At 43.1% G+C, this 16,844-nt stretch overlaps 1 protein-coding gene across 6 annotated transcripts in view; it reads right to left on the bottom strand.

Annotated features, from left to right (window-relative positions):
• The window catches only part of col12a1b (collagen, type XII, alpha 1b), a 143,144-nt gene that overhangs the window by 75,703 nt on the left and 50,597 nt on the right, over positions 1 to 16,844 (bottom strand). For all 6 annotated transcript variants that reach the window (XM_080490675.1, XM_080490677.1, XM_080490676.1 and 3 more), the window contains 6 exons: positions 16,674 to 16,819; positions 10,014 to 10,143; positions 7,517 to 7,662; positions 5,679 to 5,808; positions 3,760 to 3,896; positions 677 to 806 (listed from right to left, as the gene is read on the bottom strand). In XM_080490675.1, coding sequence (XP_080346801.1) covers positions 677 to 806; positions 3,760 to 3,896; positions 5,679 to 5,808; positions 7,517 to 7,662; positions 10,014 to 10,143; positions 16,674 to 16,819 — 819 coding nt within the window. The remainder of the gene's footprint in view (positions 1 to 676; positions 807 to 3,759; positions 3,897 to 5,678; positions 5,809 to 7,516; positions 7,663 to 10,013; positions 10,144 to 16,673; positions 16,820 to 16,844) is intronic.

Genomic DNA, 16,844 nt, shown 5'->3' on the forward strand with positions numbered 1-16,844 from the left:
TGTTAATGATAATTATTAGTCTCACTTAAAAAAAATTATTTTACATAGTCTTGAAGGCCTCATCTTGCAGAGACACGTGTGTCCTAATCCTACATCCAATTGCAATGATTGGTTGAATTTCTAAGCCCTGCCCATATACTTGTGATTCAAATTGCAAAGTAGGTAATACTTCTTCTCCGCACCAACAGCAGCATCTCTTACTACGGACTTCCTGTTGAAACTGGGATTAGAAATTACACTCACGGTAAAGACTTAACCTGATGAACCCGAATTAAAATCTTAAGAGGAAACCTGAAGAAAAAATAAAGTGGTGCATCGTCAGCGTAGAGGCATTAATTAATGTTACAAGTGTACATGAGTTTTGTGTGATAATGAGAAACTATGCAGACTATGTTTGAGATGCAGCTTGGGACAAGACTGAAAAAATATCCCAGTTTGAGAAAATTATGGGTATTGAAGTCTTTGTCTGGAAGATGGAGCTGCGCATTTTTAGAGTTTGAGGAGATGTGGCACTTTGTGCGACAAACTGAGTTGAAATTAACTGGATACAACTGAATTGAACTGTATTGAATAATTGAAGAAAAAAAAAGATTTCAACAGGCGGGATGAAGATGTGCAGGAAATCAACTGTTTGTCTTTAACACACAAAGGGTACTGATGAAATGCTCATTCTCACCGGTGATGGCGGTTCCAAGCATCGGGGCCGCGGGTCCCTCGTCATAAATCGGGGTGACGGCCACATCGTACTCAGTCTGGGAGATGAGGTTTGTCAGGACTCTGGTGGTGGTACCTCCGTCAACTTCAACCTGGAACCAACGAGGAGCTTGTCTCAGTACCAACACTGGAAAATCCATCTAATTTATTGGCATTTCGAAAGTTTTCAGGGGTTTATGTTTGGAATTAAAACAATAACCGGTTGAGTTGAAATATGCACAAATACTGTACGTGTGTACATGTGCACACGCATTCTAAATATTGTTATAGTGAAACTTTCTTTGTCGGCATGAATCAACCAGCTGGTGAACCAGATCGTGACTCAACTCGTATCGCACTTTTGAGACGCTAAAACGATTCCCCAAATAAAACAAACTGCAAATAACCTGGCTGAACTTTATATAAGACCTTTGTTTTGGAAGGACTTATTTTTGGAACAAACCCAGGAAGGGTTGGCATTTAGACATTGTTGACGTAACTTCATCGCTCGTAAATTGGTCACAATCTGCAGCTTCAGTGTGGATAACTGTTACCATCAGCGGTTGGGATCCTTTCACTGTCACTCTGAATCTTCGTCATCGAGTTCCAAACAAGGAACAAGCCAGTTTGAAGAACTTAATGAGGAGAAAGATATTTGCCGTCACATAGAGGAAGGAAAAGTAAAAAGTGCTCATTTACATATAGCTGGAAGAATTTTTTAAGTGCTGTAATGAAGTACAAATACTACATCACTTGCCATCTTAAACTATATCCAAAGCACAGGCTTCTTCTTAGGAAACGAGAAGCTTTCATCGTTAATCCTTAAAGGAATTGGGCTGCTCATCCATCTGAACTTTCTGGAAATGTCTATGTGTCCTTCCACCGCTGACTCATCCCAGACTGTTTGTCCCTTGCTGATATCCAAGTGAGGAATTAAGAAAAGCGAGCGGAGACAGAAGCTCTTCAGCCAGCGGTCTGCTTTCCCCATTTCCCCGTGACGCCCGGCCAACTGAAGTGACTCGACCAGGTCCCGGCGTGGTGACAGAGCTCTTTGTGAGGTTTTACCGTTCAAAGGTGGCTCTGAGTGGAGGATTTTCAAACAAATCGCCTCATGACAGTGGAGCAACAGCTGACACATGCCAGAGGAAAAAGACCTTTGAGACGATTGAGCGTCCGCTCCATTGCTATTTTGACAGACATATTATAGTTTTATTCGTGTAGAGGGCACCGATTAACAGCCATGCCGTTCTCCACGAGCTGCTCGAGCCAAGGAGCCATTAGAGAGCAGTTTTCCTTCCTGCAACAGTCCGCAAGTAGAAATTAGGGAAATGTCTGCTCGCAAAGCCAGTGCGGTCAAACCAAATCTATACTTTCGTCTAAGAAATGAATATAAAGTAGCATGTGTACTCAGTCAGGAATATACTGGCATATAAATCGGTCCACTGTGGAGTAATGACCAACCACATCAAACTGACAACAATTATCCTGCACTCAATGGCTACTGCTGCTGGCCTGTTGAGGCCCAATGGCTTCAAGCAAAATCACAAATTATTTTTTTGCATTTTGGGTGTCTGTTTACACAAGAAAAAACCTCTCTCTCCTTTTTGGAAATGGCTCCCAAGGTGGAGCTTTTTGAAAATGCTCAGACTCCAACTCTGCCTCCGCAAAAATGAGAAAACGCAACTTTATGTGAAAATGCTCATTCTCTGTCTGCATGGGAACGGGCGGGGAAAACACAACTTTTCTGTAACGCTGCTACTGTGTGTGCTCATCACAGCTGTAGTAACTAGTTCTTCTGCACATGCTCAGTAGATGGGCAGTAAGAACAATGTTTCCTCCAGAGTCATGACTCCCAGTCCACATTCTCCTGCGACTTGGTAGTTTTATAGTTGACAGCCACTGTAATAACAATCTGACTTGGTCGTCTCACCACACAAATGTCTGTGTACTCCCATTGTTCATGTTTACAGCGTATTGTTCTCCGCGCTCGTGTGTGTGGTTTCATTACAAAAACAAACAACAGCACCCACTATTGGCCTTGCATGCTTACTACACTGTTTTCAGCATTTCTGCCATTTCTAGGTAAATGAACATTGTAAACACAAAGCTTTTCTGAAATGAAAACATAAAAACAATGCATTTTCAGGATGTGGTGTAAACAGGGCCTCAGACGAAGCTGATATAATTCACCCCGAGACGCTGTGGTCCTGCCCAATCCAAGAATATAATGCAGATCAATACAGTGACCCGGCAAGATGTGCTTCCACATTCTTGAAAAAGCCTCAGAAACTTAAAGGAATGTGTGGAACCTGAAAACACTGAGCACTGGCATAAACGGCTGAATATAAGTATTGCAGGGGGCGAAGTGCTTCGTACTTCAGCAGCATTTAAAATCCAACATGGATTGAGATGGAGATTAAAAGGTCTGAACAGATGAAATATTTCTGTTGAAAATTCTATAAACTGTGTTTAATTTGTTTTCGTTTTTTTACGCCCGTGGACTGGTTTTAGTTAACATTTTGGATTTGGCTACGAGAAAATAGTTGCCAAGAACATCAGGAGTACACGAGTTTGATTCAGACTGACTCCTAATCACTTTGAGTTATGACGTGTTTGAACTGGACACACAGACAATTGATGCAGTTGTTTCTAATTCACAAAATAAAACCCACAGCTTGAAATTAAATATAGTGCTTTGGAACGACTATATGGCAAGAACATCAGTCAACTATGGTCAAGCTACAAACAAAACTGGACTGGACTGGATCTTGTTTGTTTGTTTGTTTGTTTGTTTGCCCGTCACTATCCTATCTGCAGATGGTTTTATCGTGCAGTTTTCTGATAAAAGTAAGTTTTACCTCAAACCTTTGGCCTATCCACGATCATGTGGGATGGCTGGGTGTTTCTCTGTAAACTACGAGTTGCCTATGTTGTAATTGGTGCTGTGTACATACATCAAACTGAAAGTCACAGATTGACATTTGAAAAGTTACACAGTCGTTCATCTGGTGGTTGCCGGTACATTCAGCGTAATCCTGCACAAGAAAGATCAAACTGCGGCCTCACCTCCTTCAGGTCGCCTTCCTCCGGTTTGTAGGTGATGATGTATTTGAGGACGGCGCCTGGCGCAGCGTCCCATTTAAGCCTCATGGTGCTGTGAGTAACATCGGAGATCCTCAGGGCGCCGCCGGCTGGCATGGGCACTGCGGGGGGAGGGGTGCGCGGGGGGGGGGGGGGGGGGGGGGGGGTGATCCGTTAAAAACTCAACCTGTCCCGCAGCACAAAAACATATTTGATTCCGACATCACCGTCAATGTTTCTGCGAAGGCTTTAAAGAGTCTGAGGCCAAAAGTTTTACTGAAGAGCTGAAAAACAGACGGCGGCTGGTTTTTGCTGCCGCTTCTGCAATGTACTGTATCTGTTTTCTATCTCCAAGTCCTTCAAATCCAAAACATAAACTGCAGCATGTGAGTGATGTGATCCAGCTCTTATAAAACAATGGCTGACATGCAAATAAAACTCAACTAAACGCTACTAAAGCGCTTACCTTTCCTCAGTTCTCAGAACAGTTCTGAGAAAAGAAATATCGAGTAAATAGACAGAGTGTGGCCACTTTATCAAATAGACTTGCAGTATATCTATTTTTACATTATGTAATCTGACTGAACTCTGAAGACAGAGTTCATCCCAACATATAACCTGATCACTGTAAGGCAGAGTATGTAGAGTGTTTTTTGTTCATTTGGGGTTAAAAATTAGCAGAATGGAAGCAAATTAAAGAGTAATAGTGTATGTAATGTATGTATGTATGTAATAAATCAACCAAATTTACTAGTTAAGCAAACCAAATGAGTTTGGCGTCAATGAGTTATTTTCAATCACTCTGCTTTACTTCAATTTTAAAAGAAACTTATTCGATGTGATTTGTAGGATTTTCTGGTGAAGAAGCTTTAATCACAAAATGTTCTGTCTGCCTTTGGCCAGACTGCTAAAAATGGTAAATGGACTTTATTTATATAGCACATTTTTACAGCTTTGAAGCTCTGGGCATGGTTAGTCTCCTTCACATATTCACCATTGGGATGCATTGAGTGTAAAGGGTAGGGCCTTTTCTTTATTGCCTAATTGTCTACAGAGAAGACCAAAGCCTTCACACTCGATGGGTACCATTGGTTGAAAAGGTTCGGTCTTGTCTTGCCAAATAACAGAAGACCAAACCCTTTATGCTCAATGGAACTCGTTGGTGCAAAGGGCTCAGTCGTCTCCTGCTCAATAAGAAAAGACCGAAGGCTTCAACCTCCTCTTGCCCACCGGTACTTTAACATGTGGACATGGAGAGATGCGGGTTCGAAACACCAATTTTGGGTCTAGCAGACAACCATCTCCGCCAGCTGAGCCACAGCCACCCCGAAGACGATCAATAAAAGTCCCTTCAGATCAGGCTGGGCCTCCTGTTCACGTCCAAGGTAACATTGAAATGCATTGAGTGGAAAGACTAAAAGGGTTTTTAGCAAGCAGGAACTAGATACCGTAATTTCCGGACTATTGAGGGCACCTGAATGTACAAAATACATTCAGAGAGGCTGGAGTTACCTGATGCACCTCAACGCATCACCCATGTAGTGCTGGCACCGTTAACCCGTTAAAATCCATAAATTAGCCGAGTCATTGTTTCAGCCACAGGGTTCAGAACGCGTGAAAAAAGTAGTGGCTTATAGTCCGGAAATTACAGTAGTTTTATTGTTGTGTGAACTTGTGTTTCCGAAACCAACCGTTAAGTGCTTTTGTTGTTTACCTATCATTTATATTTTGAACTTGGTTTTTTTTAATTTAAATTTTCAGTCCAGCACAAAGATTTCACATGATGTATCGTAGCAGCCAAAAAGCCCAATATTTCTTTACGATAGCGGTGGAAAGTAAAAACGGAGCTAAAAGCGTAGCTAATATGTTGTGTTCTAAAGTGCTGATGATCTCTGGGTACGTACAGGTGACTCCTCTGCCCTCCAGAGGCTCGCTGACAGCTTCTCCGTGCATGGCGTAGTTTTTAATGGCGTACGCCGTGTTGGGTGTCAGCTGCACCAGCTGGGTGTTGGTTACATCTCCTCCAACACGTACCTGGTGGGGGGGGGCAAAAAAAAAAAACAGAAGGTGTTTGTCTCTTGTAATGTCTGGAAAACACACTGTCGCTTTCGGGTGCAACCGAACTGCTCCCACGCTGCTGACCGGACTTTCAGTGCTTCGTAAACTGAACAGAGTGACGTAACGGCAGTGCAGCAGGGACGACATGTCTTCTATAGGCGAACCGTTAAGTTCGCCGGGTTTCTCAGACAAAAATCCTGCTGGGCTGTTGTATGAAGTGTTGCAGTTTTGTAATCTTGCACCTCCTCCAGCTGTCTATATGGTCAAAGGCACATGCATCCATATGGTAGTGTGGAGTATTTTTCCCACTGTGAGTTTCTCATTTCCTCCAACTTTCTGTCAGCAGTTTGTGCTTTTTCTTTTTTCTTTTTTCTCAGCGCAACAGTGCTGGTGGACGCGTCGCCAGGTGCACGTATTGATTCTGTCACTTTGCCGTGGACGCAGCCGCTTTGGCTTGAACATCGAGCACCGGTGTGTCTCAGCCTAAAGAGGAGCAAGTTCCGACAACCAGGCTCCTAAACCTACTCAAGCTACAGCACATAAACCCAAAAGTATGTTAAACTTCCATATTTTAATGACTTCTGTTGTTTAAAGTACAGCGTCATTTGTTAAACCTTTACATATGTTTTCCAGCCGCAGGTAAAATCTTTTATAAGTGGAAAGTACAACTGCCAATGCTCCAGCGTAAAGTCTTGACTATACTTTATGTTGGATAATTTCCGCTGCGGCATAAAATTAAGCTTCCCCTTCGATTCCGGCGTCTTGATTCACACACTTCAAACACCTGCATTTTCCAACGCGGACCACCTCGCCGCGCATTAAATCATGCCTGAGATTTTCCTGCGCTGTGTAATTGCACATGCAGGTTGACACCTCGGAGGCGTTTGGAGTCCGCGCAGCATCTGTTCTGTTTATATCATCCCCATGACATCAGACTGTGAGCTAATCCTTCCCATTACCCGGCGAGTCTGATGTGCTCTGCTTTTAGTAGGTCAGGTCCGAGCCCGAGCCGGGCCCGCTTCCTGCTCTGTGGCGCGCTCGTCACCCACATCTGGAAGCAGTGAGACGGAGACTCCCCCTCTTTAGGGCACGGGTGGAAGTGCTGAGCAGGCAAAATGAGGTCGGTTCAGTTCGAAAGGTTTGCAGTGGATCACTCGCCCTGTTAAACTGCTCACCTTGGATAAGCTATCTCCGTCTACTTAGCAATTGAAATTGAACAATAAAAGGTTGTTTGGATGAGTGGTTCTGATTTGGAGACGCTTCGTCACGACGCTCAGTGAGAAGCCACAACCCAAACAAAGACTGTTAATTAGTTCAAATCCATTCAATTAAAACTGTTTCAAGACACAGACACACAAAAAAACAGGTTCAGTGATATAGAATCAGCAAATGGGGATTTAAATCGGCTTTATGTTAAGATTGTAGTGATTTCCAGTAGTAATTGTTTGATTTTGTGAAAACAATAAAAATTTTCGTCACATATACTCTCCGGAGAAAAACTTTCAAGTTTAAATTTCATGGTTATTACGGCACTATTTTACCGGTCCGGCTCAGTCAAGTTGAAATTAGAAAAAGTTTGTGGCCTCTGAACTGAAATGTGTGGACTTCAAAGGGAAAAAGAAAAGTCTTAAAGTCTCACTGGGTTTGTTGCCTAACATGAGGACAAGGCGTCGTCTGAGCGTACCTCTCTCTCCAGCTGGTCAGCGCTGCCGTTGAGCGGTCGGTACAGCAGCATGTAGCCCGTCGCCCCGGCCGCCGCGTCCCAGCTCACCATCATGGTGCTCATGGTCTCGTCGTAAACGTTCATGTTGGTCACCGCTGACAGCGGCACTGGTGGGGAAACAGGAGGAACGGTTTGGCATGGAACTTCAACTTTCATCCAAACGTGCGGCACAGATCACGTCACTGTTCAAAAGCAAAGGTCAGTGTAACTTAACGGCCTTCAGTCGGCGGTTTTAAAGAGGACATTGTGTGTTGTCATGTAATTTAATGATGAGAGCGACCTTTAGAGGAAATGATGTAAATCAGTGGTGACCAACACGCCCTCTCCGATCCTTCCAGTGAAGCCAAACACTGACAGAAACACCAAAAGTAGAAGCCTTAAATATAAGAGCAATAAAGGTCCCAGGTTTTAGTTAAAGTGACATCAGTGTTTTTGATTGTCCTTGGAGAAAGCTTGGTTCCAACACAAGCTAATGGTAAAAACAGACGTGCAACATCTACATCGTCCAAGGTTGACTTAAAGAGATCATAAAGTTAAGTGTTTCTGATGGGCAGAGGATCGTATGTCTGCGTCAGGCTTCTGGTTTTTAAACCTGGGCTTGGGTTTGTTTGTTTGATTTCTTTCTTTAATGGGGTCTTGGGGGAATTAAGGAAATCTATGTCCACAAAGAAAGCTTAGATCTCTTGTGCTGATGGCGTATTGTTTTTCAGTTTAGTGGGTGCACGATGAAAGAAGAAAGAATACTGGAGTTTTGTATCCAAACGAGGTCAATCTTAAAGTCTGATTGAAGCAGAAACTGAATTAAATAGATCAAAACAAGGCTGATGAACAGAACGGGGAAGAAGATCAGGGCTGCTGCTGGATCGGTTCTGGTCGTCTCTCAATCACAATTGGTGCAGGTTCGATTCCTCATCTCTCCCTGTCCACATGTCAAAGTGTCCTTGAGCAAGACGCTAAATCCGTGACCCCCTTGTGTGGCATCGGCCTCTATTGGTGTGTGTGCGTGAATAGATGAATGCGATTAATAGTGTAAAACACTCAAGTAGTGAAAAAGCTCAATATGAGTGATTAAATCCTTTTACCACTTGCAAAGTGCCAACATCCATTGGGGGTAATTTTGAGGTTCAGTGTCTTCAGCGTCAAGGCTATCACAATGGGATTGCTACCTTACCGCCAAATTCCACCGCCTGCATTACAGCTGTGCCAAGCAGCACCACACCAGGCTCTCCGCTGCAGGCTTGCGCCATAACTTGCTGGCTGCATTTCTACAGCGGTGGGCTGCAGACTGCCGGTGACTAAGCAGGTTTCCCGAAACCGCAAGATCACAAGATCAGCATCTCGCAAGAGACCATAACAACCGTGGTACAACAATAACACACAAAGAAGATCATTTTCGTGGCGGGCGTTCATTCTTCAGTGACTTCTTGCCAGAAGGAGCAGTAATGATGAAATGTTCACGATGCAATCGGAGGAGGTATTTTGTTTTGAAGGACCAGATGGTCTGGTTCGTGTCTGTGTGACTTCCTGGCCGGTGCGCTCTGCTCGGTGTCAATTGACACGTGTTGGCCGCGGTGAGTGGGGGATAAAGATTCACTGCCGATCTTTAGGGCAGCGCAGCGTACCTGATGAAATAACAGCATTGTCTAGAATGGGGGCGATTCAGTGCGTCTCCAGGACTTCTAAATCTACGTTGGCCGGAGTATCATACTCCTGGTAGGGCCACACATGCCGAACAGGTCGAAAGGTAGCGACCAGATGGGGACAATTGCCTCGGCGCCCCGGGATGGGGATTGTCTTACGTATTATTACGATCGTATTACAGAAACCGAAACGATCGTCTCCACCGTGGGCTACAGTGGGGAAGCAGAGGTACAAGACGTCTTGCCCATTGACTCTTTGACATATACACAACCTTGAGATTGGAAGACGACCCACTCCACCAAACGAGCCACAACAGCTTCAATCAACAATAATGCACCAGACACACTGGTGTTATACAGTTCTTCAACAATTCTGCTTGTTACACAAACAAATATTAAAAGTTTTATGGTCAAGAAGGATCATTGCAACAAAGAAATGTGCTTCTATTTATTAATTCTTATCATTTTCTCATGTTTTTGTTATTGTACCTCTAATGTATTTATGTGCAAACTAATCTCCAACTGGTGCCTTTACGACTCGTTGTGACTCTAACTCCACTCACAACAGACTGACATCATCTCACAGCGTTGTGTCACCAGGCGTTTATTTGTATTGAGCGCTTTCCTGCAAACAGGCCCGCTGGAGCAGACAGACAGCAAGGCGGGTGAACAAGTTTCATTGGCGTGAGTGAAACCGAATAACTGAGCTGAGAATTCAACTTGTTTATCTCAGAGGCCGCACAGCGATGATGATATCTCCGATCGCAGCTGTCGACCCACAGAAGGAAGCCTGAAAGGGCGCGAGAGGGAAGACTTACAGGTGGTCTCGGTGCCCTTCAGGGGCTCGCTGCTCTGCTCGCCCTCCACGGAGTAGACGTTGACGAGGTACTCGGTCAGAGGAGTCAGGTCCTTCAGCACCACGCTCGTCACCGTCCCATCGACCAGCAGCTGGAACGACAGAGGAGAGGTATAATCAAAACCATGCCGCTGACGATCTTCAGGTCCGGGAATTCATGATTACTACAACTTCTACGGGTCAGATAGCCAGGGTCACACAAATATACTGCAGTCTGTGTTTCCATCAGTGATTTGCAGAGTTGATTAGTGTTTCAATAGTTTTCAGGAAATACTGAAGTAGCTTTACAAGTTCCTGTCACTAAAATGTATTGAATATATATGTCTGTTTTACACAATTAAAATGGCCCGCGTTGGAGGGGCAGTGGTTAGCTCTCTCGCCGCACAGCGAGAAGGTCATGGGTTCAAATACAACCAGGGCCTTTCTGGGTGGAGTTTGCATGTTCTCCCTGTGTGTGCATGGGCTTCCTCCTGATATTCCGGTTTCCCTCACAGTCCAAAAAACATGCACCAGGGCTCCCTGAGCAAAACCTGGGCCTCCACCTGTTCCCCCTGAGCGCTGCTCGGTGTGGTTGCCAACCGATGGGTCAATTTGTCGAAGAAATTTCCCTCAGGGGATTAATAAAGTATTATACTTCTTAAAGTAAAAATACACCGTTATTGCATTTCTGTTTCTGAAAAGTTTTGTATTTACACGACAAAGTTTTGAAAATTATGTTCATTCACACGAAAATGGGAAAAATTCTGAAAATGATGTAGTTTTCATGTTAGGCCACTAGTGAGTGCTGTTGCATTTCAAAAAGTTGCATTTTCCTCCATTTACATGGAGCCGGAGTCGGAGCGTTTTCAAAAAGTTGCATTCTCAGTGGCTCCGATCATCATTCCTGTGTAAAAGGACACCCAAAACACAACAGAGGTTTTGAGTTTTACCTTAAAAATGTTGCAAAAACAGGGCTTTAGTTATTTGGAACTCTTTGTAACATTTAACAGATGGAGTTGAGACAATTAAAACCAAGCAGTAGAATTATTTTACTCATCACTGGCCCCTCCAAAAAAGTAACTAGTAACTAGAGAAAAAAAAGTATTGCGCTGTTCTGTGAAAATCTGGATGTTAATGAATCTTTCAAGGACTGGATTCATAAACTCCTGACAACAACAAACAGTCAGGCCACAAAGCAGCTGAGATAAACCACCAACATATCAACAGCAGCTTCGCTTTGATATGAGGCAACTAATGCTAATCAAAGCTAATGTGGATAAAAGCTAATGTTACTAAAAGATGGCTATCGCTCACGTTGCTGCCAGGGGTTTTGAATGTGTTCAGGGTGAATAAGGAAATCCTCCTCCAGTAAGCAGGCGCTTAATGAAACCTTGGGTTTTTCCAGGCTTCAGTTTCACTGAACAAAATGATAGGTAAAAAAAAACTACCAATTTCAAAATTTGGACACAGCGGGAATGGACGGTTTGTCTGTTTAGACGATTTCAGCTGGATAGGTAATATGGCGGGTGTTTAAGTCAGTGTTTGGTAACACTCCAGCTCTCAAAAAGTTCACCTTCAGCTGATTACAGTCTGTTAAGTTGAAACTGTTGTGTTGCGTTCGTGGACCAGTAGGAATGCTGCTGAACGTCCAACTTGGCCCTCTGAATGGCGTCAAATTCTCCCACTATTGTGCTGGAAAATCTCAACCGGCACAGAAAGGATAAACAAATGCAAGGAGGTTTATTCACTTTTGAGATCTGGATTTGGATTCTGGATAAAAGAATCCTCCTCTTATCAAGTCAGTTCCATCTGTCATCAATCACTGTAAGTTGAGCCTTTGTCCAGAAGAAATAATAATGTTTAGAGTTTGATCTGAACTGGAATTTATTATTCATGATACCTGCAAGAAGATTTACTAAATTGAGACACAAACCATCAGGATACAAAGAGACCAAGAGCGATGATTTCAAAATGTTCAGTAAATACTGGAGTATGTTGACGTTTTCTGACCAATTCAATTTTCATACACCTGAGTTTGGCTGAAGCCATGACAGCAAATGAATGGATGATGGAGGTACAGTAAAACTCCTCCGGCTGTCACTTTCACTACTGCTTGGTGATTCCACTCCCTCAATGAGATTTCAGATTTAATACAGTGTCAAAGGCAACAGTCATCTCAACCGCTTTCGAAGGCACTCCTTGAAACATTTCATGAATCGAAAAATTCAAAACAATTTTTCAAGCCAGTTTTTCTTTGTTAATGAGTTTTTTGCTGTCAGTCTAAGGCCCCGTTTAAGCAACAGGTTTTTCAAGTGAAAACACAAAAACTTTTGTTTTGCATTTTGAGGGTCTGTTTACTCGACACCAGTGCTTGGAGTCACTGAAAACACAACTATTCGAAAATGCTCCAACTCGATCTCCAATGAAACAGGGAAAACACTACTTTTATGGGATGCTGTTACTGCGCATGCGTACCACGGGCGTAGTAACTAGTTGTTCTGCACATGCTCAGTAGCTGGACAATGAGAACAAAGTTTCCTCCGTCGTGTCATGACTCTCAGTCCAGATTCTCCTGGATTTGGTAGTTTTATTTTGACAGTCGCTGTAATAACAACCCGAGTTGGTCGTCTGGCCACTAGAATGTCTGTGTACGCCTATTATTTAAGCCAAAGTTTTCTGTTTCATGAGAAAAGTAATTTATTCTGTAATCGCGTTAACTAAAGAAACAAGAAAAACCTGGGCAGGACAATATCTGGTTACTTGCCCCATAAATGGTTAAACATTGTCCAGGTTTGCATGAAAGAGCCAGAAAACCTCCAACAACTCCCACATGTACAAGCAGCAGGGAAGATAAAAAGATTCTAAATTGTGGAAAAGTATGAATGAAAGTAAACCTTATCAGACTCTACATCAAAACCAGCCTCCAAGTAATTACAGCACTAAGCGAAACCCTTGTGCACTCAACTATGCACACCACATTAAAAAAACAAAGAAAAAACAAAAGTGGATTTGAACATGCTGTAAATGTAAGAGGATGTGCAAAAAGGTCCAACCTCAACGTACTAAACTGAAACGAGAAGGTTGCAGGTTTTTAAATACTTCTGGATGTAATTTATATCCCTGTACATTTACTTTGTTGAAAATCGGAAAACGCTCGTCCATTTAACGACCCCGGGACATAAAACTTGTTTAGAAGTAGAAACACAAAGTGGAGGATTTTACTGATGGGAGTTGAGAACCTACTTAACCTTCATGTTTCTGTCTAAAGTTACTGAAGTGTTTGCAAGGTAAAGAGGCACCTGGAGGAACTTTAACCTGAAGGATGAGCAAGAAGCGTCACTGTCTGACAACTAATCTCCATAAATGCAAGACAAGAAGCCTGTTATTTGATCTAAGTTGTCGTTATGGACATAACGTAGATATATGAGCTCTAGAGAAACAATATTTTGACTATGATGCTCGACCTACCGGCACAATGTTAACCACTGAATGGACGGACAGGTCCGTGTTTGGAGAAATTAAAAGCAGGAAAAAAGACTTCAGGTTCAGGTTATATAGAAAAAGAAGGAACTGACCAGAACGTTCACACAGCAAAACATACGTCACTGAGTGAGTGTAAAGGCTTGGGGATTGGACCAACAATTATTTATTCTGGATAATTTTTTACCTGATCTACTTCTTTTAAAATACGTGTTAACTTTACTAGCTGTAATGCACATGTCAAATTTATGAACAGCAACATGTGTGTTAACTTTACAAACTGTAATGTACATAATAACTTCCTATTTACCATACATGTGGATAAGCTTCCTAAACTAAAGCCTCGTCCATCTTACCAAGACTGGAATCTATCTCCTGCTAAGTACATGAATTTGCATTAATGGTATGAATTAAAAAATTTTTTTAAAGATCACTTAATCTCAGAGGAATTGCTATTTATATGCAACAAATATATTGGCTCATATGATCACATGATATAGTTATATATTCAAATGTTTATTGTTAATACTAAGTGAATTCTTCCAAACAGCCCCCCCCCTTCTACAAGTGAGCTTATGACCTTAAAATAAATTCAAAACACCCACTTTACTACATGATCCAATATCTGCTGGGACTATTTAATGTCCTCATGTCTGCTCTTTCGCTCCAGAAGCATCTTTTTGAAATTCACTTACTGGTCACACATGCGATGAATCACAGCAGATAAGAGCTGTGCTACACACTCAGTATCTAAATATCATATATCTCTGGTTCCCGTGTCCATGCAGGATCTGCACACCGATCTAAACACTTAGAAGAAGAGGAAGAGGAAGAGGAAGAAGAAGAAGAAGAAGAAGAAGAAGAAGAAGAAGAAGAAGAAGAAGAAGAAGAAGAAGAAGAAGAAGAAGAAGAAGAAGAAGAAGAAGAAGAAGAAGAAGAAGAAGAAGAAGCTGTACTGTGTCTCGGCCTGGTGTGAGGTCTAAATTAAGAAGATCCAGTGGAAACTCTGCTTGATTTCATTCAAGCTGGATTATAGTCACACAGTCTGCACATGACAAGGGCCAATAAAAGCACAACGGATGGAAAATGACCTGAGCTTTGGTTTTAAAGAGGTTACTGCAAGGAGGCTGAATGTAAACTAAACTGAACTCTCCTGATTTCAACCCCAACAGCAGACCAGGGTTTTGACTAAATGCCAAGAGTGTGAGATCTGCAAACACTCAGAGGAGTTTCTGTGTGTGAGATTCAGCAGAACAGACACGATTAGACAACAGGTGGGGAGATGTAGGTTTGTTTCCTGTGACCAAGATGAAAATCTCACAGTTTTCAAATGCAAAAAGGCAAAAGGCTCATCTGTTTCGTTTTGCATGGCTTCGAAGGCAGACGTTTGTCCGACCTTGGGTCTGGGACAGCCTTGGTGCCATGTTGGTAAGCTGCCTCAGAAGTCATTGCTTTCGTACATTGGCGGGGGGAGGCCATCAGAGTTTGGCTTCACTGTAATGTCCTGGCAAAGTCAGGGAACAGAGAGAGGGGCTGCAATCTTTCAGAGAGGCAAAGGTTTGGAAACCGCTGGTCTGAGGGAATGAATAGGCAAAAGGGGGCTGTTTAATATTCAGAGTCATATCCAACACCGACACATGGTTAACATTTGGTAAAATGCACCAATTATATTCTAGTCTCCGGATCACTTAAAGTTGGAGCCACAAACGAAGACAGATCTCAAACCTCAATGATCAAACCAGCACTTCATATAAAACAGACTTTTTTTTTTGCTCCATTGTCTCAAAGAAAACTTAATAATGTATTCAAATGGGGTGGATTGCAGATATTTTATTGCATATTTACAGGATAAATAAGTAGTAGCTCTGGGTTTTTCTTTACTGACCACAGGAATTTAAAGGGCTTTTAAAGATCTCTTGCTGAACAAAGCTGGGAAATATGGTTAAAATTCAGCTCCATAAATCCGATGTTTCCCTGCTCCATCATGGCCGACTCAAAGGAGATTTGATGTTAAAACCACGCAGACCTAAGACCCTACAAGACCACGCCTGGACACCACTGTCTTACCTCCGAGGACCTATTTTGGGTTTTCTAAAAACCACAATAACAAGTTAGTTTGTGTCTTCGGAGGTAAAAGGTATAGTTGAACTGTATGAGTCAGCCACAACATTATGACCATCTGCCTGACATTACGTAGGTCTTTAGCTGGCAGAGCTGCTTCGACTCGTCAAGGAGTGGAGGCCGCTGTGGCGTCTGCCACCAACACATTAGCATTAGATCCTTTGGGGGAGTTGAAATCGTGAGGTGCTGCCACCACAGATCCCACCTGTTTGTCCAGCACGTCTCAATCCTTATCTGAACCATTTTTGGCTTCATATCAGGGGTCATTGTTCCACTGAAAGAGGCCGTCAGCTGCATCTTTCCACTTTAATAGCAGAAGCCAGAGTTTCTCAGCAGAACATAAGGTCACACTTTTCAGCTTGAGCAGGACCCTGCCACTGGTTCACTGCTTCTCACAAGATGTTTTCAAGCAAAAACCCAAAACTGTCGGTGTGTAACGGATGTCCGTTTTCAAAAAGTTGCAAACGGCTCAAAGGTGGAACTTTCGGAAAATGCTCTGTTTCCATCTCCATGGAAACAACAGAAATGCGGCTGCTGCACATGTGCACCACGGCCGGAGTAAACATTTGTTCTGTACACGTGCAAATAGATGGACAACAATGTAATCTGTCCATACGCATATCTGTGTCCTCGCCAACGTTAATGTTTATAGCGTATTATTCTCTGCACACACGTGTGTGTGGTTCCTTTAAAAAAAAAAAAAGAAATGGCATCAATTTGCAGCCAGGCATGCTAACTACATTGTTTACAGTGTTTTTGCCATTTCTGTGTAAACAGGCATTGTTTTCTAAACATTGTCGTGTAAAAGTAAAACTTTTCGGAAAGGAAAATGCAAAAATGAAGCGTTTTTACTGGAAACATCGTCGTGTAAACGAGGCCTCATTTGGTAGATACTGACCACCGGGGGCTTTAATCACCCCGGCTAATGACAAATTCACTGAAATCTAAAAGTTATCACATTTGTCTGCTTCGGTCATATCAATCATCTGTGGTCATACTTTAGTGGCTCTTGATCTGGTGACCGAGAGAAGCTTGGGCTCACCTCCTGGGTGGGTCCTCCAGAAGCCACCCCGTACACAACGCGGTACTTCTCCACGGGGCCGCCAGGCGCCGTCCAGGTGGCACGGAAGGAGCGGTGGGTCACCTCCGAGGTCACCAGTCCGCTCGGCGCCTCCAGTTCGTCGCCATCTGCGAACGTGACAAACGGGACGAC

Source organism: Lipophrys pholis (genome assembly GCF_963383615.2).
Source record: "Lipophrys pholis genome assembly, chromosome: 21".
Taxonomy (NCBI): domain Eukaryota; kingdom Metazoa; phylum Chordata; class Actinopteri; order Blenniiformes; family Blenniidae; genus Lipophrys; species Lipophrys pholis.